Genomic DNA, 23,330 nt, shown 5'->3' with positions numbered 1-23,330 from the left:
TATGGTAGTTCTATTTTTAATTTTTTGAGGAAACTCCATGTTTTTCATAATGGCTGTACTAATTAACATTCCCACCAACAGTATGTAAGGGTTCTCCTTTCTCCACATCTAACACTTGATAGTTCATCACGCCAATGTATTTCTATGTTTAAATGCTAGAGATTAATAAAACTCAAGTATGCCATGGAACCTTTCAATTTTGGACTGGGTTCTTGTTCTTCCATTTTCCCGTGTTTTATCATCCTCTTTCTTGGGTGGAATTATTGTTGGCTCCAAACCAAACAATTCTTGAAGGCGTCCATAAAGATCCGAACGATTATATACATGAAATTCAAAGTCATTGACTGTGATGTATAACCTGGTTTCCGCCTTTGGATCTAAAGACACCAATTACAAAAAAAGTTTTCACTCAACTTTTTAAGAACTTTAGTCAAAGTTTTTAGTCACAACTTTTTCCACAGTTAAATAATTCAAATGATGTATTTTAAAAGAGAATTCTATGATATAGAGAAGTATATTAAAATAAACACAAAACACTGGCAAAAGAAAGAAAAAAGCTGAAGTCACTGCTATACTTCAATTTAGCACCCTAAAAACAACCTGAATTTCTCGATTCTAGTGATATACTGACAAAATTTAAAGATTTTCATGCTAACAATAAAGTGACATGTACAGAGTAAAAGTAAAGCTTTAATATAACTATAATTTTATATTAAAATATACATATTAAAGTGTTTAAAGTACGATGCATTTAAATATCACATTAGTATTAAACTTCTGCATCATAGAAACTAGAATTTCTCATAAACACTAATTTTTGTTTAAAACTACATACTACTACAAAGGTTTTATGAACTATAGACTTCAAACGATCTTCTCAAATAAAAGACATAATTATATTACATATAAATAACAACAGTAATTAATGACTCCATCTATAAAGTGTGGGTGAGGCACTTGTTTCTATTGAGGAAATAATCTAAATCAGTGCATCACATGTCAACCAAAGAGTGTTAGAAGAAAGGTACCCCAGCAAGTGCTTTTCTTCTGTTACCAAAGGAAATCATGCATGCGTTTTCTTTTTTTTATTTTCTAATAAGACTATATTTATTCAGTACCCTAGTAAAAGTTTTGATTATAAGTATTCAACAGTATAAAAAGTACAAAATAGATCTGTAGATTTCTAATATACTAATACAAAGTGCATGACTACATACAGTGTATCCAACAGGCAAAGAGACATGGAAGAGAAAAAAGACAACTGTGGTGGAGGTCTAGTAATAAATACAGAAGTAGAGATGATCCATATTATAGTATATTCTACCATCAATACTGTAGCCAAAATGTACCAAAAGAAAAAAAAAAACCCATTTCAAAATAACTGAGGAGGGTGATAATGGCTAGCCTCTTGTAATTCACCTCAAAGGCTGCAAAAGAGCTGACCCAACCGTGTGGTCTATGCATATGGTGGCTTGCAGCATGCAGGTTTTTTCCAAAAGGAAGAAATATAAAATGTTTAGATTAGAAACTATAAAACCATAGGGTGTCCATAAAAAGAGACTTACTCCTTATTGTTATGCTATCCAATTTTTAAAATCCAGTTTAAGAAATAAGCACCAAGTCATGTCATTATAAGGCAGGCAAATGCTCCTCCCTCATTATGAAAGTAAGTCTGCATTGGTGATATTCTTCTCCTGAACTTTTAGAAAAGAGGCCAGAAGAGTACTTCGGAGCTACCCTCCTCTCCACTCCACATCTGTCTGACATAATCCTACTCACTGTCATCAACATGCAGGCTGCTTGAGGAATGGGGTACTCAAAACAGCCCTCCATGTACCATTCTGCCTCCTGACAAATGGCCAGAACTCTAAACATCATCAAACCATGACTCTGCTGGAACCATACAAGTGGTTCATACCAAAGTTAGAAATTTTGAGGATGGTTCTCAGTATTTTTCCTTAACCTACATCACTGCTCCCTCTATCCTTTAACTGTGGTTGTTTACATGCATCTGTTCCACCAAATAGGTGTAAGTAGCAACCATTTCCCTTTTTCTTAAATCCCAGCTTAACACAATGATCAATAAAGTGAATTCTAAATAAATATCTGTTAAATAAAAATTCTTATCAAAAACTACTTCTTTCATGAAAGACTTAGGTCAATTACTCTTGACTTCATGTATATATTCTGGTGATGTGCAATTCACTTTAGGAGATGTAACATTTCATGACAAAATGAAGTAACTACTTCCCTCAAAAAAAAAAAAAGTTGTAAACAATTTAAGATTCTAGTCTGCAAGTCCACATTTCTAAGAAAATTCTAAAGAAGCAATCCCATTAGGCTTAGCTTTAAAACTTTCAGTTGCCTCTGAATATTGCAAATGTCTTCATTCCTCCCATAAGCTGCAATCAGTATTTATAAGAATTTCCAAGACTCATTTGGGCCACATTTGACAAATCTGTTTTATAATATACAGAGCACTAGATGGGAAGTTATCAGATCTAGGTTTTTATTCTGGCTCTACATGTTACAATCATTGGAATTTTTGTTTCATCATCTGCAAAATGAGAGGTTTTGAAAGCATTAGTTATTTCCAAATTGATGAGAGGTTTTGAGAAGATCAATTGTTTCCAAACTCTGTCCCTTGGAATCCTGGGGTAAACAGCATGGGGTAGGGGGTATTAGGTCAAATGGGCCTCCTCTACTTCCCAACTTCACCACCCCCACTACAGCTTCATCTGTTCACATGAACGTCCCAAACACTAAAAATAATTTAGAATAAAATTTCCAACATAAATATACAAAAAGAGACATTTTTCTTTTAAATCACAAACCAGCTATATAAAAAAAAAAAGAGGATTTTTTTGTTTCAGCTCCACTGTAATCTTGTTAATAATATAGCTTATGTTAACTAAACATGTAAGGAAAAAAGAGCAAATCATTTAACAAATAGATTGCAAGATTAATAGAAGCATGACAGGTGGGGGAAAATATGCTCTTAAAGTAAATTTCTCTAAGGAACAAACTAGATAGACTTTACAAATGAAATTGGAAGTAAAAATATTGGGCCTGCTCAAAGTTGAGTGACTATGTCAAATGCCAGGATAGAAAAGGACTTGGCTCTTAGGTATAACTTTTAGTCATGTCTGCAGTATAAACAAGTAAGGTGTCTTTATTTAAATGCCAGCTTTAAGGCTTACAGCCAAATAAAATATAAAAAATAATCAAGAATATTTCCTTCACAAATTTAGCATTGGATAATAGTGTAGGAATGTGACTAAAATTCATAATTTATTAATATTTATGAAAAGGACAAACTTAAAAGAGTCTCAATGCATTAACATATTGAATACCTAAGGACAATTTTTTCCCTTGGTAATGCTTATAGCACGTGTTAAGAAAAGAGGTATAAATGATGGTTTAGGCCGGGCGCGGTGGCTCACGCCTGTAATCCTAGCACTCTGGGAGGCCGAGGCGGGTGGATTGCTCAAGGTCAGGAGTTCGAGACCAGCCTGAGCGAGACCCCGTCTCTACTAAAAATAGAAAGACATTATATGGACAACTAAAAATCTATATAGAAAAAATTAGCCGGGCATAGTGGCGCATGCCTGTAGTCCCAGCTACTCGGGAGGCTGAGGCAGTAGGATCGCTTAAGCCGAGGAGTCTGAGGTTGCTGTGAGCTAAGCTGACGCCACGGCACTCACTCTAGCCTGGGCAACAAAGTGAGACTCTGTCTCAACAAAAAAAAAAAAAAATGATGGTTTAACAACTAATATTCAAAAATCACAAATTGGAGGCTGTTAACACACTGCCATTCTAAATCACAGATGAGAAACTGCAAAGGGCCTATTTCAAACTCCCTCAGAATATTCTATCACATGATAAAACTTAGCCTCTGCTCAAACTTATTTAATGAATAATTCTAGCTGTTAGAATACTTTTCCCAGACATGAAATCTGCCTGTTATTTTAATTTCTAATCATTCTGATTTCCTTAATTCTACAAACACCAAATACTAATCCATTCATGCCAGTCTCTTCAAGGAAGATTATATCATGTATTAAATAAGAGAGGGAAAAGCTATGTGGGGCAAGGGAATGATATCAAAAAGAAACAACACTAAATAATAATTGACTCCATAAAAAAACTGATTTTTAACCAAGCAGTAATAAAATCTCAATTTTATAAACTCCAGAACATTTAAAAATATCTACACTAAAATGTGAAACATTTAAATACCCATAAATGAAAAATCTCATTATATGATTGAACATTTTAAACACATGAAAAAACAAAAACTCACCATGTTGCTTCTGCTTTGGGTTATACATTTTCCACCACCGAAAAATGATAAATCCATCTTGAATTCTAACAAGGTAGATTACAAAATGAGAACTTAAGTAATAATTTACTTAACTCATTTCTTAGTCATTATAAAAGGCAGACAATGGATAATCAATAAGGAAATACAGAAAATTGTCAAAAGGACACTAGCATACACAAATGCACATCTTTTTGAGAACAAAGAGTTATAAAGTATGTTTCACAATCTTCTAGTTGAAAAAGGAAAAAAGACTTTGCATAGCTTTAGATTCTTTTTTAGTTTATTTTTCAGTTGACAAAGATTGTATATAGTTATGTAAAACATGTTGTCTTGAAATATTAGATTTGTCTAATTAGGTAAAATGTAATGGAACAGGAAAATGAAGTGCTAACAGTGAAATTTTTCCTTTGTAAATGATAGTTTTTAAAACATAAAAATTATACAAACAATAATTGACCCAAATCTTGAAAGGGGGATGTTAGCATACTAAAAGAAAATTTTAAAAGATATTCTGGCCAGACACAGTGGTTCATGCCTGTAATTCCAGCACTTTGGGAGGCCGAGACAACGGGACCACTTGAGGCCAGTTCAAGACCCTGGGTAATAGAGTGAGATCCTGTCTCAAAAAAAAAAAAAAAAAAACATATTTCTTCCTTTTTGTAAATGCTCTATCACCTCATACCCCAGAAAGAGGGACCTATAGTCTCTTAACTTTAATTTTTTACTTTTGACTTGGAAATAATTTTAGACTAGTACAGAAGTTGCCACCTACAGTTTTAAGTGAGGTATAAGTGTTGCCAAACCTTAACATCTCTCAATTAATTCAAAACTGAAATTCTATCTAAGTCACAAGTTTTAAAAAGCACAAAAAGAGAGTAAGCTTTTCTTTCAAGGCTTACAGAAGAAACACTTGAAACATCATTTCTTATTATATTCAGATTCTTATTATATTCAGATTGTTTTCCCTTCTTAGAGTAAAATTAGAGTTGCTAACAGATGGTAAACAATTTCACAAATTTATTATCTCTAAAAAGGATCTACCAGATGAGGGCTAGCAACATCCTTGAACCTTGTTATACATAACAAATGACACCATAAACTCTATGACAGAAATGGTCAGGTAATTTAATGGTTCAATTTTCCATCCAGAAATGAAATGAGATTATTAATTTCTATAAATTGCTATTTCATAAACTTTTTACCAGTCTAATCCTTAGCTAAATTAATCCACTCATAAAAAAATTTTAAAATATCAAATCACCAAGTATGATTTACTGAAAAAAAATGCTTTTGATTTATGGCTTTATTAGAAGAAGCAAGTCATATTAAGTAAAATGTCGTAATCAGAACATTTTTACAATATTTCAAAAGTGTGTTTAAGACGAGTCCTTTTTCATTTATTTATTTTGTCACCTGATAGACATGTCTTCTGTAATGTAATAGATTTCACGAACCATGACTTTTCCAGAAAGAACAGAGAAAGAGAAGGAACCTATTGTAGGAAAAAAAACAAAACAAAACAGCAATTGTTTTAATATATAGTAGAGTCCTTAAAGCTTAAAATAATCTTAGCATTCAGTTTATTCAATAATTAAATTATCTCTTTCCATTCTCTTTCTGATATCCCTAAGCCTAATTTTCCATCATTCTTTCTCCAATATAACAAAAAAAAAAAAAGCTCATATGGACTGAGCTTTTAAATAACTATATGAAGACACTAGTTTAAGTAGCTGCTTCATGTGGATAATGCTCTCACTTATGCACAGCAATTAACTCAAAGTAGTGACTAATTCACCACTTTTCTCCATTAATTTGGGTGACTACAAAAACTAGCCGTTGTCTCAAATTAATAGAAGACTACTTATGACTGAGAGAAGTTTCATTATGTCCACTAAGAGGTATTCAACTATAAGGCAAGTTAGAATGGTTCTACCCAATCATCTCTCCCCTGCTTTTTCCCACTGGTTCAGGGTTTTCCAAAGCACAGAGCTTCCTAATACATTCTCCTATCTATCGGCAAACCTCCCAGTTATAAGTAATATTATAATTTACTTACAAGTGGGTAGGAAATCTGACTATGGTATTTAAGAGGTGAGACCTTTGGGAAGTAATTAGAATTAAATGAGGTCACGAAGGTGGGGCATTAGGAGAAAGAGATCTGAGCAAGCATGCTTAGCCCCCTCACCACACAACGCCCTGTGCCAACTCAGGACTCTGTGGACAATCCTCACCAGCAAGAAGGCACTCATTAGATGTGCCCCCTCAAGCCTTGGACTTCCCAGCCTCCAGAACTATAAGAAAGGTTCCTTTTCTTTATAAATTAATCTCAAGTATTCAGTTATAGCAACAGAAAATGGACTAAAACAACATGTCAAGATTATGTGGAAGAAAAAAATTCAGTGCAACTCAAACTTACCAATATGGATATAGCCATGCTTGTATAATCTGTTAAGAACCAGTGTTAAAATAAGACCAACATTCCGAGAATTATAATATGTGAGATAAATAATCCATCCACAGGACAAAATGGTAGCTGTTGGGAGAAAATAAATTCAGAAATGACAGGATTTATTTCTATATGGTAATCTGTTCTCTTATAATTTAGTACTTGGAATTTTAAAACCAGAAGTTGATTATACTATATCCAGCTTTCCTCCTTCTCTTCATTTATTATCCAGAAAACCATAAATTCCAATCAGATCAATTAGAGCAACATTTCACATGTCTGCTTTCCTTTTTTCTGTTTCCTTTTTCACTGCTTTGCACTGTTTTAGTTACTAAACAACGTAAAGACATTCTTGGAGGAGAAAGCCTATATTTCTGAATATTGTGAAACATATTCACCTATATTGGGCCAAAAACTCATACACAAGTTCATCCCCAAGCTATTTGCTGAAACAGGTTACAGCCACTTGAAAAAAAAGAAAGCTGATGATTTTTTAAATCAGACAAAAGTCATTGGTTGTTAAATCAGCAATCTTTGCTTTAAGAAAGTAATAGAAGTTGGAATTTTAGTCTAAAGGCATATTAAATAGGCTACCTGATACTAGATATTTTGCTGTAATTGATAAGACAATAACCTACTTATGAAGATCACTGAATATGCTACAGTAAATTATATTCTAAATTTAACTATTTGCCATGAAAAATTTATAGTCACCTATAAAATTAATACTCAAAAAAAACCTAGTTCATAAATATACATGAGGCAAAACATAAGAAAAACCTGTTTTGACAATAACTTTTCTCTTACTGATCCTTTTTAAAAGTATAACTACTTCTAAATTATGAAAAAGTAATGTGAAACAACTAAACATGTAACCTTTTAACAACACCACATTAAGTCTTTAACTTTTTAAAAAATTATGTAATATAGATAAAACAAAGCAGTCACTGAGAATCAAAATAAAATACATTTCTCAGGATAGCTTAGATTGATGGTAACAGCTTTGATGTAGCAAGTGCTATGATTTATCCATAAAAATGATTTCTAGGCCAGGCGCAGTGGCTCACACGGTGGCTCGTGCCTAGCACTTTGGGAGGCTGAGGCAGGAGAATCACTTGAGGTCAGGAGTTCGAGACCAGCTTGAGCAAGAATGAGACACTGTCTCTACTAAAAAAAATAGAAAAAATTAGTTGGGCCAACTAAAAACAGAAAAAATTAGGCAGGCATCATGGCGCATGTCTGTAGCCCCAGCTATACTTGGGAGGCTGAGGTAGGAGGATCGCTTGAGCCCAGGAGTTTGAGGTTGCTGTGAGCTAGGCTAATACCACAGCACTCTAGCCCAGGCGACAGAGTGAGACAAAAAAAAAAAATTGTTTCTGGAAAAATTCTTTTGAAAAGTTATTTTGATAAGTCATTATGTTTTAAGTTTAAAGTCCCACCTCCCCAAAGTCAGATAAGAAGGCAGCCAAAGAAAAAGTAAAGAGCATTCTAAAACAGTTTCTAGAACAAATATTCAAGAAACATACATAAAAATCTTCTTTCCTAAAGATAAATAAATGGTACTGTAAGTGTTCCAACTTCAGTCAACTACTGCTTAAAATCTCACAGTTGTTAATCCATACATAAAGCACAATAAAGTTGTGCTGGCACCTGCCTGTAGTCCCAGCCACAGGGAAGGCTGAGGCGGGAGGATCACTTGAACTTAGGAGTTTGAAACAAGTCTGGGGAACACAGCAAGACCCTAGCTCTTAAAAAAGAAAGGAAAAGAAAACCCACAACCACAATAAAGTAGAAGAAAATTTTTCTGTTAATACTTACCAACAAGGAGCCAAACAACATTGGAATTGTGTTCTGTAAGAAAATCTTCTAATTGAGTGATACTAGGGACAATACTGTCATTCTTCCTTTGATCCATTACTAAAGTTTTTCCAGAACTGCTTCTGTTAGCTTCTAAAGACCTGAAAGAAGTCAAACGTTAAATTCATAATCAGAAATTTATAAAATTGCAAGAGAAATGATATAAGAGAAAAAAAGGTAAATTTAATTTTAAAAAAAGTATAAATCACTTTGTTTCCTTCTATGACAAGAATGCAAAAATACAACAAACAACAAGAAACTATGTCCACAAGTCTACAAAAACATAAGACAAGGTTCAGTTACTATACTCTGGCTCAAAAGAAGAGGAATGTGATTATTCTTTAATCAAAAACATCTATCTCAACAATAAGTATCGACCATCTACATTAAACAAATTCATCCAGAATTGTCCCAAAAATTACCACTTAATACTATTATTTTTGTATATTAAATTTGATAAATCCCTCTTAACCTCTACCACCCCTATGTATTTCCCATCATTCCACAGGGAAATAATCTTCCTGTTCAGATGCACTCTAGGTAGAGTTTGGATAGTAAGCATATCTCCTACTATCAGATGCTCAAGATAAATTACAATACACCGTTAAACTGTGACCAGACGTGACAAGTGTGTGTGTGTGTGTGTGTGTGTATACACACACTAGCAGGAGGAGTATGAATATTTACATGTACCGAGAATGAACAAAAAGGAACAAAAGTTTGTATTTTATGATCCAAGAAACATGAAAAATATTCCCTGATAATACAGTAGTACCATATGACTAGCCCAACCTACCTATAACAAAATTACCTCATAATAAATTAGAAAGAGGAAAAGAGCTAGACTTAAGCACAAAGAGAGCTGTATTATACACTTAAAACTTTGCTAAGAGGATAGATCTTGTGTGCCCTATCACAAAAGGCAGGGGAAACACAACAGGGGCAGGTGGAAAGTTTTTGAGGTGATGGATAAGTTTATGACATTGATAGTGATGATTTGATGGTTTCACAGGTGTGTACTTATTTCCAAACACATCAAATTATATACATTAAATATCTACAGGTTTTTGCATGTCAATCATATCTCAATAAAGTGGGTTTTTGAAAAAGAATAAGTTCAGAATAAAGACATTTTTATATAAAAGTAAAAAGATTGTCACCAGTAGATCTGTTAACACAAGAGATGTTAAAGGAAGTTATTTTTTAAGCTGAAAGAAAATGATACTATATGGAAATGCAAATGTGAGAAAGGAATGAAGAACATAGAAAATGTTAAGTATCTGGGTTAATAAAAATAGGATTGTTTTCCTTTACTTATCTTCACTTCTTTGTAATATATATAAATTGTTTAAAGCAAAAAAATAAAAAAAAGATATTAATACTTTGAAAAAACCACCTATAATCTAAAACCAAATATTCACATATTATATAATGGTTGTCATATCAGAAAATAACATGTGTACCTATTTCATATTATTTTTTACCAATTTACAGATGTCTAGCCAGCACACCACTGAGGATGCTAAGACTGCCTGATTCCCAGGTGGTTCCATGAGAGATGTATTCTGGCATTCAGGTCTCCACATAAAAAGGGAATCTGTTTCTAATCAAACACAGGGGGAAGTGATCTATCCACTAAAATGGACCTCATCCAAAATCACCACGACCCACCACCATAACATCCCACAGTCAAAGAGGACATAGAAAGAGGGTGTTCATGCTATAAAGACAAAAAACTGCCGTACCACACAGTTTTAACCAACATTTTCCCAAATACTAGATTAACACAATGCCTTTAGGAGAAATCAACAGATAAAGGCTCAATATTTAAAAGAACATATTTTGAACGAGTACAAAAGTAAAGGCCAAGACTTAATAAAGCTCCCAAAGTGGATATTCTCTATAAAGAAAGCAAATCAAGGCAATGCTGGCCACAGAGAATCCAAATGGAACTATGGCTTTCTGCTCAGCCACATTAAGTGGTGCATCACTAATTCCTTAATAGAGAGGAAGTGGAGACTGATACAACAATCTACTGCATAATCTTCATGGACCAAACAATGCAATAAAAACAAATTGGTTGTTTCCTCTTCCTCTACCCTTCCTGAACAGTTCAGGCATGCATCTGCAAGTCGCGAAGAGAGGGACAAGAGTCTCAGTGGCCTAGAACAGGATATCAGAGCCTGCTATGGACAATTTAAGTATCACATGTGATGGAGAGGCTTGTGGAGCAGTAGCAGTACCTCAGGGTGTCAAAGTCAGAGAGAGAAGAAGAGAATACGGTTGCAGAGAAGCCAGAGACAGGATGCTGAAGCCTGGGTGGAAAGAGAAGGGCATCTGCAGCGAGGGGAGAAGGGCAGGAGAAGTATCCAGGTTAAGGTCTCAGAGGCTGAGAGGAATGAGTGCCTGAGGAGCGAGAAGAGCATCTACACAGGAAGGCTGACAAGCACAGGATGTCAGAACCCAAGAAGAAGGCACCAAACCCAAAAGAGGTAAGTAGGGTTTCCATGCAGGAGAGCAAGTTGAGTAATGTGTTACAGCACGAGCACGATAAGGAGGGCATACACCTGGGAGATGACCCATGCAGAGTATGAGGGAGAGACGTTAATCATGTAAGTAAATATATAAGTATAATGGGAGCCAAGTTTCTCACTGTTGGAGAATATATAAAGGAAGAAAATTAGAATGAACCCTGTGACGATGGATAAGAACTGGAGGTATGGTTTTCAATGTAAGTGGATGCAGAAATAAACTTAACTGTAAATGTATACATGTACTGTATATGTATGTATATGCCTATGTTCACTAACCGGTCCTGAGAGCAGCAATACCTCAATAAAAATGAGAAAACTTTGATTCTAAAAAGCATTTTCAACTAAAAGAAAACAGAGCCCCTTCAAGAAATGGCTGATTCCATAACTTTGGCAGAGAAAGTAAAGATGAGCCTCGTTTCCAGAAAGGAAAGAAGTACTCCAAGAATAATGGAAACATGTCAAAAGGATACACACCAGCTTCAATAGGCTCCTGCTGGCAAAATCTAGGACAGTTTAAGCATAAAAATAAATGATAGTAATGGATCATAACCCATTTAATAAAGCAGGTGTCTATGTGTCCATATCAATATAATCAATGAAATTTTGATGAGCAACAGAATAGTCACATCATCTCAAAATAATGCCCCCCGAAATACTTATTTTAATGACTAAAGGGGAAAAAAGGAACTTTCAGAAAGCCAAGCTAATTAAGTGGTCAAAGCAAAGACCATTAGTAGGAGGATAAATCAAAATTGTGCGCCTCTTAACAGAACACAGCCTCACTTCTGTGATATTCCTGCCAATGATGCACATAGCTTGAATCTAATCTAGCTTCTCTCTACTGAGAGATTATGATCAAAATAGACTGTTTACTCATCTTTATATCCACAATATCAATGACAGTGCCTTGAACAAGCCACTGTATTCAAATTTATCATTTTAAATGATATTTTTATCTATTATATAGGAAAATAACTGATCTACATGTTATCTTCATGTACATCTTCATTCTTCCTTAAATTCATGGTATTCATTTCAAAGCTGCTATCTAGCATTAGTAAAGAAATTGTGGCACTTATTTTAGTTATATATAAAGAAAAGCAAGAAAATGTTAAGTAGCTTAATCAAACATAACACAACTCAGAGATTTATCAAAGTTCCTAATTTACCACCACTACTACTAACACCATTTTAAGAAACATCTTTCCATAAAAAGATTATTTTCCAAAATGAATTATCCATAAAATCTTATAAAATACTACATTCAAGCTATTTTATTTCTCTCCCACTGGCATAAAGAAATAAAATTATCTAATACCTAATACTGCATCAACAAACTTTTAGAAACAGAATTCCAAATCTTTATTTGGTCTTTCAAAAATGGAGGCAATCCTACAAATCAATATGAAAAATACAAATAATCTAACAAAAAAATGAGTAAAACATATACACAGGCAATTCACAAAGATAATAATTCACATTACTAGCAATTAGGGACAAACACCATTTGTCACACATCAGCAAAATAAATGAAAATTAAGAGTGCAAACAACTATTTTGGCAGAGGTATGGGAAAGCAGGTACACATACACAGTTCATGGGAATAAAATGGTAGTCTTCAAGAGGAACAATTTACCAGATACTATTAGGTCATTAAATATGAAATGTCCAATTTTGAATCAAACGTGTACTTTATTGTATACCAAACAAGAGGCAGTACAATTAATCAAAGTATGCGCCTACATTATCGACACAGTTTTGCCATCTTAACAGTAGCTTATATATGCCAGCAGCAAAAAAGCCTAGAGAGTGAGTGGCGATGAAATCGTGAAAGGCGTTTTCCACAGCTTGTTGAGAATTGAATATTTCTCCTTGCAAGAAGTGGTCCTAAGCCTGGAAGAAGTGGTAGTCAGTTGGTGCAAGGTCTAGTGAGCATGGTGGATGACAGAGAGTTTCCAAGTCCGGCCTCTGTAGTTTGAGCAGCATTGTTTTTTGTGCCATGTGGTCTTGTAAGAGGATTGGCCTATCTCTATGGACCAGTCTCAGCTGCTTATCACAAGCATCCTCCTCATTTCATCCAACTGGTTGCAGTAGACATGCGCTGTCATCGATTGACCAGGTTTCATGAAGCTGTAGTAATACCAGCACTGAACCACCAAACAGACACCATTAGCTTTTTTTGATGAATACACAGTTTTGGACTGTATGTGTTTCGGCACTTCATCTTTATCCACCCATTGTGCCAAATGCTTTCAATTGTCAAAAAGAATCCATTTTTCATCATACATAACAATACAGTGTAGAAATGGTTCACCTTTATGTCGTGACAGCAAAGAAAGGCAAGCTTCAAGATGATTTCTCTTCTGACACTTGTTTAATTCATGCAGAACCCATCTATTCAGCTTCTTTACTTTGCCGATTTGTTTCAAATGGTCCAATAGTGTTGGAATAATAACGTCAAACCTTGTTGCCAATTCATGCGTAGGTCGAGATGGATTTGCTTTCACTACAACTTTCAGCTCATCATTATCCACATTGATCTCAGGTTGCACATGTGGCTCATTTTCAAGATTAAAATCACCAGAACAGAACTTCTCAAAGCACCAATGCACTGTGTGTTCATTAGCCACATCCTTCCCAAACACTTCATTGATATTTGTAGCTGTCTGCTCCACATTGGTTCCATGATAGAACTCATATTCGAAAATAACACGAATTTTTGACTTATCCATGATTTCACAAAAATTGCTCCACCAAAAAATTTGAAAGATAATCACAAGCCAAAATGTGCATTTGAAAGACTGAGGATGTACAAGAAAAATAAAACTAGAAGTGTCAAAGTGAAATATCAGAGACATCTATCAACTGTCAAATACAGTACTTAAGGAAAGAGGACATTTCATACTTAATAGCCTAAATATAAAACTATAAATGTGTATGTATTATCTTCTGTCTTGGACATTTCAATTCTAGAACTCTATTCCTTAGAAATACTTTTTCAGGCATAAAGATGTTTTTTAAAGAATAATCACTGCCGCATTGTATATTGAATTTTGAGAAACTGGAAAAAATGTCAATTAACAGGAAAATAGTTAAATTATGGTACACTCTTACTATAAAATATATAGCCTTTTTAAAAGAATGAGATAGCTCTAACAGGCTGACACAAGACATGTCCAGGATGTATGTAATATTAGCAGGAAAAAGGCAAGTTGAGAAGCAAAATGTATAGTATTCCACCTATGTTTTTAAAAAATCTAACTATTCATTATGTATAATGTATGTATTATACATAATATACTATCTGTATTTTTTTATTCTTCGAAAACATTAGCAAAGCCTCAAGAGTGCTTACCTCTGGGAGAGTAGTGGGAGACTTGGGGGGAGGAGAAAAGCAGTGAAGCAGGACTTTCACTTTTACACTTGACACGTAGGTACTATTTAAATGTTTTACAACTGATATGTATTCTTCAACAATTTAAAAAGCAAAAAGAGAAATTGATGGCTGGAGGATAGGACACGGCAGGTAGGAAAGGGGCTTTTCTTGCCCAAGCACACATCTCTTGGTCTGTCCTTATAACCCTGGCCGAGGAATAGGTGTCTTCCAATCCAAAACTACCAACCTGGTCATCTGTCATTCTACCATTACATCTTTCTTTCTATGGTTCTTAAATACTTGTATTTAAAAAAAAAAAAAATTAAAATGTGAATACTCACTGAGCAAAATCAGATTCAGAAACCTTCATCACATAACCTCAGAAATATCAGTTAACACATTAGCAAGAATTATTTGATATTACAGACTTGAGTTTAGAATGAAAGGAAGAATATCTATAACGTTCTAGAATTGGGAGGGGGATAGCTAAATAAGGAAGGAGATAAAGAACGCTGAAACAAAAGAGACTGGAGGAGGAAGAAAGAGGAGGTAGTTATCAAAGAAAAACAATAGAATCAAAAAGTTCTACTTCAGACTATATTGTTCCAGAAGCAGCCCACTATATGGATTAAAAATATAGACTCTGTACTAGAGTACCTGAGTCCAAATGTCAGTTCTGTGATTACAGAACTAAGTAATTGTGGGCAAAATACTGTGCTCCATTTCCTCATGTGTAAAATGTGGACACTAATACTACCTGTATCACAGAGTAGTAGTATGGGAATTGATGAGTTCATATATGGAAAGTATCGAGAATATCCGGTACATCATAGATATTACACTGTATAAATGTTTGCTATTGGAAGCCAATGCTATTCGTATTTTGCCCACATACTGTTGGCATTCACCTCTACACAGGAAGACTGCTCATTACAAACATCTGTGACACTCAGCTGAAGGCTGCTTTCTGACTGCAGGGACATACATGCTCAGCTTGCATTCCAAGGACAAGCCAGAAATGCCAGAGTGTTAATGTCAATGATGGCTAGAAAGCTGGTGGATAAACACTCAAATCTTCCTTGCTTTTGGCTTGGAATATTTTCCCAATAACCCAAGAGGGATATTTTATGTGGTTCCCAACAATTCTCCAATGCAAATGAGCTCCAGATGTCCACAGTGGTAACTGCCAGGACAATGCCCTTTATTGGCTTACATCTCCCTTTCCTTTCTTACTTCCCCATTCTCCTACCAGTGTTTCCTGTGATTGTTTCCCAAATAAACTACCTGCCCTTGAATCCTTATCCAGGGTTTGCTTCCAGGGAAACCCAAACCAAGGCACTATTTTGTTATTATTTATAACTAGTCCTGTGAAATCTGAGGACAATTTTCTTTATAAGAAAGATGGCCCATGGCCAGCATGGTGGCTCATATCTGTAATCCCAATGCTTTGGGAGGCCCAGGTGGGAGAATTGCTTGAGGCAGGACTTTGAGGCTTCAGTGAGCTGTGATCATGCCACTGCACTCCAGCCTGGCTGACAGAATTAGTCCCTAAAAAAATATAAAAGTGAAAAATAAAAAAAGAAAGATGGCCCAAGATGGACCTGTGCTTTGGAAGAGACCATGAAACCATACAATCTAAAGCACACAAAATTTAAGATTTTAAAAATCTCGCTTCAATCCAGAGCATATATATGTGCAAGAACTAGATTTTGACAGAAAGAGGAACATTTCCTTTATCTAAACCCAGATGCAGGGAGATTCTGTGATGGAAAGCTGAAGGAATGTAATTGCTTCTATATATTTTTAAAGTATGAGTCAAGTTCATATTTATTTAAAACCTCTTCAATTTAATCTTTTTTTTTTCTTATTACCCCCAGGTTTTTTTGGTTCTATCCTCATTACCTTCTACTGCCCCTTTTCGTCTTCTATTTTTCTTAATGTTTAAATTGTGTTAATAACAGCTAGTAGAAGGATGGCCACAGGGTGGTAGCTGAAAGGAAATATGGGTGAGAGGTCCTTCATCACCACAGCTTATCCCAAAAATCCCCAACTCTATCTCACTTCAGAGAGAATTATTTGATTAATTCAAAAAAGGGAGTTGGGAGGAACTGGTTGATGATAATTCCTCCCACCCTCATCTGCACCTGCCCCCACAGATCCTCAAGAGAGTTCAGCCCCCTGGTTAATCTCCTCCCAGGGCTACACTGCTCCTCTAAAACAATTATCACTGCATAAATTGAACAGAATCGGGGGAAATGAGGTTTTCAGGCTTAAACTGGAATATGTTTGCATAGTACTACTTATGACTTGAGAAGACCTAGCTATGAAGAGCCATAGCTTACCCTGGCATTGTCATGGGAAAGTATTTGATTTTGATTATTTGGAGCAACACAGTAAGACAGTGCAATATAACACACAACCACTTTTTTTGCTTATTCATTCAATAAATATTTATTGAGCTTAAAAATTCTACCATCCAGCTAAAAAATTCTGAGTATTAAGAATAAGATTTGGAATATTTATAATGATCTTTAATAGAATGTCTGACAATATAGAAGATGCTGAATAATGCTGTTTGGATGACTACCCGTATCTTAGCACTTATCACATTGTATTATAACTTTCAGTTTAGAAATCTATCTCCCCCACTTAACAGCTGCTTCTTAATGATGGGCTTGTCCTTTTCATTTAAGTGTACAATACCCAACAAAGTTCTCAGCATACAGTAGTCTCTCAATAAATATTTGTTCCACAAATGAATGAAATAAATGCATCATTATAAAAAGTACATAATTATGAGCTATTGTCAAAGATAAGCAAGTATTTCCAATGTAGTCAGGACCAAAGAGACTCTTCAATGATCTTTTTTACTCTCAAGAAAGTTTGGTTCTCATTTGCTGGAGTTTAATAAGTAAAAAGATCTCAACACAGTATTCCAAGCCAACAACAACCAAAAAAAGTAAAGACGATATTCAACATTCTAATAACAGAATTCCAAATATAATAAAATGAAAGAAAAAAATTTTAATCATACTCAAATCCCTCCTGCAAAAATGAAGTCACAAATCTTTGTGTAAAAGCTATTCACCTATCTTCAGATCATTATATTAAAGTTTTCTGGATTTAATCACAGCTCCTTTTCCATAAAGGAAACTCCATGAGTTTTAAGAGTTGGAAAATAAATCACTTTAGAACTTTCCTTTGAACTCAACATACATTCTCTTCATCATCAAGTAAGATTAAGCACCTATGAGCACACAGTACCATTATTGTATAACAGAAATTCTGTGAATTATGTACTTTGGACAATCACATTTGTACATTGCTTACCTGTAGGTCAAACTTTACTGATCTATATTAACTGTTATGTAACATACACTTACTTGAAAACTTTTCAGCTTCATGGTTTCTGCACATATGTAACAAATTACCTTGAGATATCTTTTGTAGGGTTCCCAATTTCAAAATCATTTACCTCTCCCTTAACAATTAAGAAACCATGTAACTGACTCAAAGATCTCAGTAAATACCAACACAAAGGAACTATCCAAATTGTTTATCCTTCCTATGGCATAAGGACATCCCCAAACAAAAGTAAAACACAAATCAAATCATACAACATTTTCATCCAAAATGAAGTTTCAAGGAGTGTTTAATTCTTGAAAACTGCTTCTAAAGTGACACAACTAGTCTGAGTACTCACTAATCTAAAGACATTAAATAGAAACAAATGACTTTGTGATGCTCCAACTCTTATGATGCTACACAAATAATACAAAACACAGAAGTGTCTACTGTAATTGACCATCTTACATAAAAGAAATATATAAACTTTATACATTTAAGATTTTATTAGAATGTACAAAAAGGCTGGCATTGCCCATCGAGTGTATAGTCATTTGAAGGGCCCTTTCTGCCTAAAAACTTTTTCCCAACACAATACAACACAGCCTAAAATTCCACCACCATTCCTTTAAGTAGAATACTAACCAATATTCTCTTTTAAAATGCAAAGATATATTTATGGTATTTCCATTAATTATTATTGCCATTAATTATTGCCTTGTTATTAGCATAAACTGATGTATTAGAGTGCTTTTCCCATTAGCATTCAGGACCTATAAATATCACAAAAAGCCTCAGATCCCTGAGGATGGGGAAAATCTTAAATAGGAGATAGCAGGCAAAAAAAAAAAAAAAACTTAAGACTTCTTAACTATTTGGGCCAGGGCCAACAGCATTGTGTGTAAATCAAAATTATATAGTGTCCTATTCTGTTTCTTTAAGCAAACAAAATAGACAACTATCCTCTTAGGTCAAATAATCTATACAATAACACTTATAAAGCATTTATTACAGTGCATGGCACCTATAAAGCACTCAATAAACATAAACTCTTAATAATAGATTAGCTATAATCCTTGCTACCCTAGGAAGAGTCATTCCAGATCCCTTTCAATCCCAGGATTCTATACACAACAAACACAATTTCACTGGTTAACTAACCCTAAAGTCCAACAGAATAAAGCGGTAAAATAACATTCAAACAGAAATAATGGAAATCGTCTGGTATCCTAGAAATAGAGCAGGCTTTAAAACTAAATTTGAAATGGAAAGTTGGCTCCATACACTCTATCCTTTGCTTAGCTGTGAGATACCTTGAGCAAGTTATTGACTCTCTTTTGGCCTGTTTCCAACTAGTAAAATGGCATCTCTTTCTCAAAGAGATGCTGAAGGCACTGCAAACACAAAGCAAACATAAAACTTGTAGTACAGGGCTTGACAAAAAAACACATTATAGCAGTGGTAGCTAAGCTACTATTTATTAATGTTCTTTAAAAAAAAAAAAAAAAAACAGTTCAACCAAAAAAACTGAAAGCTAAAAACAACAAAACGCATGACAGTAAACAATGACCGAAATGTGTCTCATTTCTTATTATAATATGTAAGATAAAAACAGAATTTTATAACCAGAAGAAATTGGTTGGCATAAACAACAACCAAGCAAGCATTAAGGTAATATGAATAACATAGTTCCACAAATGCCAAAGAACATGATTGTTTGAAGTGAATCAAAACCCAGGCAGAAGAAATATTCAGATATGGTGACTGACAACACAAACACTATAAATCAGGAAACTAAACAAATGTGAAGTACTTTTTAATATCATAAAATAATCTATGCTACAAAAATGGTCCTTCATGTTATATGTGGAAGAATTCTAAATATCTAAGTCATATCATCCAACAAAAATGCTGCCTTTTAGCAAACCTCACTTCTATATCCAGAAATTTATGCTGGTTCACCTAAACACTTATTGAACTATTTTTTTTAACTCCTAAAAAGCTGTAGAAAAGGTATCAACTAATAGGGTAAAAAAAGGTAAATTCAACCTCTCTAAACCTAGAAGGAACCATAATTTTTAAACATTATCTACTTTTAGAATTACTACCTTGAGCACATTCCTTAATTTGGCCAGCAATACAAAGAGATCAACAGAAATTATCATGAGTGAAAAGTTTAGTCCTCCCACTTCTACATACCACAAATTGACTAGTTGTGGGGCTTCATTTCAAGGTATCTCTACCCCGATGGTTCATACCTCACTTGCCTCCACCTTACAAAAAGATCAGGAGTCAGCAATACCTCACCAATAAGGCTAACGATTACATGAGTAAACCATTTCCTCTTTCTACTATAAGCAGGAGTCTCTTGTATGGACTCTAGATAACCTCTACCCTGCCTCCTACAAATTTGTCTGTATCCATTCCCTCCTGTCTCAGTAGACAGTGCTCCTGACCTGAACCCTTGTATTACATCCTCTCCATCTTGGTCAATGACCTTGCTTCACCAATTACTCTGCCTCATTCCTGTATCTTCAAATTTTCTTTCTGATGGTTTTTTTATCCTCAGCAAATAAACATTATAAATGTGCTTATATCCTTCACACCTTTAAAAAACAAAAACCCTCCCTCAAACTCACATCTCTGGCTATATTTTTCTCTATTCCATTTACAATCTAACTTTCTGAAACAGTAAATGATATCAGCTATTTCAACTTCCTCATCTCTTGCCCAGTGTGAACTGGCTGCACCTGTAAAACTGCTCTTGCTGAGGTCAACAATTTCTTAATTGGTATGTCCAATGGATACTTTAGTTGTCCTCATCCTATTTGATGTTTATAGATACTTAATACTGATTCCTTTTTTCCAAACTCAGTTCTTGCACTGAATTCTGTGACTCTCTTGCCCACTCTTACTTCCAGGCCCAAACCTTCGGGGTATGTTTTTCATACACCTCACCCTTAAATGTTGGTGTTCTCTATTCTCATTTCTCTTCTAGTATCACTTTACATTTTCTCCCTAAGTTACTTCATCCATTGCTATTGCTTTGTTTTTGTTTTTTAGAGACAGGGTCTTGCTCTGCTGCAAGAGATAGTGTCTCACTATGTTCTCCAGGCTGGTTTTGAATTCCTGGCCTCAAGTGATCCTCCTGCTTTGCTCAGCTTCCCAAAGTGCTGGAATTACAGGCATGAGCCACCACATCCGGCCCATTGCCATTGCTTTTAACTAACATCTATAAACTGTGATTCCAAAATTTATATCTCAAGCTGGGTCTTATTCTTAATTCAGATCCATATATACAACTGCTAATGATTTCTTAGACATTGCAGATGCCTCAACTATAATGGCCTAAATTGAACTCATCTCCTCCAAACATGTTCCCCAATCTATCGCTCTTCCTATACTCCCTATCTCAGTAAATCGCCCCAGAATCCACTCAGTTTCCCAAAGCATATATCAGAATTCATCCTACTGATCCCATAAATATTAATCATTAATTATGTGGATAAACATGTTTTAGTGACTAGAAATTACCCTGACTTCACTTTCCCTCAAGGCCACTAAATCCTATGCATTCTACCTTCTTTGCATCTATCAAATCCATTTCCATCCCTTAATTCCAATTTGCCCTGCTGTACTTTTAGATTCTCATCTCCCATCTGGATTACGCCAACAGCCTCTAACTGAACCCCAGGCTTCCAAGCTCACATCCCTCCAATTCATCATCCAGACTGTTGGCTATCTGACCATGTCACTGCTATTTGTCATATATAAATTCCCTGAAATTCTCTCAAATTAAAGTAATTCTGCTAATCTACCATGAAATTTCTAAATTCTGTCACTATCTTTAATGTAAAAAGCAGTATGCTAAAATAAAGTTTATAAAAATCCTATTTTCGGCCGGGCGTGGTGGCTCACGCCTGTAATCCTAGCACTCTGGGAGGCCGAGGTGGGCGGATCGTTTGAGCTCAGGAGTTCGAGACCAGCCTGAGCAAGAGCGAGACCCCATCTCTACTAAAAATAGAAAGAAATTATATGGACAGCTAAAAATATATATAGAAAAAATTAGCCGGGCATGGTGGTGCATGCCTGTAGTCCCAGCTACTCGGGAGGCTGAGACAGGAGGATCGCTCGAGCTCAGGAGTTTGAGGTTGCTGTGAGCTAGGCTGATGCCACGGCACTCACTCTAGCCTGGGCAACAGAGTGAGACTCTGTCTCAAAAAAAAAAAAAAAAAAAAAAAAAAAAATCCTATTTTCCCACTGCACCTTAATGCAGCATGAGAGAACCCTGCTTTATTAACTAAATTAATACGAAAAATGTATTATAAATACAAATATTTGCCATGTTGGTAATGCTCCTTTCCTAGTCTGTCACGTGAACCAAAAACCAATCCTTGCATATAAAATCAAGAAAATATATAAGTTCACAAAATTGTTACCTTATAGAAAAAAAATTCACTATTCTAGTACTCTCCAGCCATGAAGACCACTTGCCTATTACTATAAGCATGGATGATACTTAATATTTATGAGATGAAACTGCTTCTTAATGTTTAATGTTTTCTATGATTTTCCATAGAATTTATAATAAAAAATATACTTGAGTTCAAGCACACACAATATTCTATGAAGAACAAACCAAAAGTCAACTATCTTCTTCATTTCTTTTTAAAACCCTTTATAAAACATGGGCAGATTAAAGAGTAAGCAAAAGAGAAAAGCATGTTGACACTTGATAATCAAGCAAAGGAAGACTATACTTTCAGGGATCATTTCTATAGTCCGATAATCAAGCAAAGGATTACCTTGGCTTTCTCCTGCCAATGTAAAGTCTAAGTACACGACTAAGTTGTCAAACAGGTATCAGTAGTTCGAAAGTCAGGTAAAATGATTCTCCGGTCACATTATACATCACCACCACCCCAACCCCATTTACTGATCATATAGGCAGATTAAACCACAAATGAAGCAGAAAGTCAAAAGACTTTTCCCTGAGCTTTAACTGGAAATTTGATCTTTTTAAATCTTAGCCAAAAATATTTACCCAAGGTTTTTTTCCCACAGTCTGCAACCTTCTATTTTTCCTTCTCCTTATCTTCAGAAGGCCCTTCTGAAGTGTTTCATCTTAACACACCTGAAAAGAATAGCATTTTAACCAATTATTTACAGTATTCTGGCTTTATCAGCAGCGTAACCATTTCAGATTAAATTATTTGATTAGACATGAATGCACAAGAGGAAACTCTAATATTGCATTTCCTTGTTTAAAGTTTCCAAATAGAATAAGACACCCTCCCAACTAAAGCCTTCCAAAGGTTTCAAAAACCACTGTACTTATGGAAAGAGCATGACTTTGGTCATCAATGGGTTCTGGAAGTCAAATCCTACCTTTAAAACATACCCAAAGTGTGGCCCTGAAAAAGTTTTTCTCTCAAACTGCTGGGTCCT

General features: G+C 34.9%; 1 protein-coding gene across 2 annotated transcripts in view; it reads right to left on the bottom strand.

Annotated features, from left to right (window-relative positions):
* BLTP1 (bridge-like lipid transfer protein family member 1) overlaps positions 1 to 22,960 on the bottom strand; it is a 173,497-nt gene extending 150,537 nt beyond the window's left edge. Inside the window, exons 1-6 of one of the 2 annotated variants that reach the window (XM_069493730.1) lie at positions 22,927 to 22,960; positions 8,589 to 8,728; positions 6,741 to 6,857; positions 5,738 to 5,816; positions 4,304 to 4,368; positions 191 to 377 (exon numbers count right to left, since the gene is read on the bottom strand). In XM_069493730.1, coding sequence (XP_069349831.1) covers positions 191 to 377; positions 4,304 to 4,368; positions 5,738 to 5,816; positions 6,741 to 6,857; positions 8,589 to 8,685 — 545 coding nt within the window. In that variant the 5' untranslated portion in view covers positions 8,686 to 8,728; positions 22,927 to 22,960. Of the gene's footprint in view, positions 1 to 190; positions 378 to 4,303; positions 4,369 to 5,737; positions 5,817 to 6,740; positions 6,858 to 8,588; positions 8,737 to 22,926 lie in introns of those variants that run through there. The other variant, XM_069493731.1, reaches the window with a different exon arrangement.
* Positions 22,961 to 23,330: the final 370 nt, after the last annotated feature.

This window comes from Eulemur rufifrons, chromosome 18 (genome assembly GCF_041146395.1).
Source record: "Eulemur rufifrons isolate Redbay chromosome 18, OSU_ERuf_1, whole genome shotgun sequence".
In the NCBI taxonomy this organism is placed as follows: domain Eukaryota; kingdom Metazoa; phylum Chordata; class Mammalia; order Primates; family Lemuridae; genus Eulemur; species Eulemur rufifrons.
The sequence above is the reverse complement of the archived record's forward strand: the minus strand, read 5'-3'. Positions and strand labels throughout refer to the sequence as shown.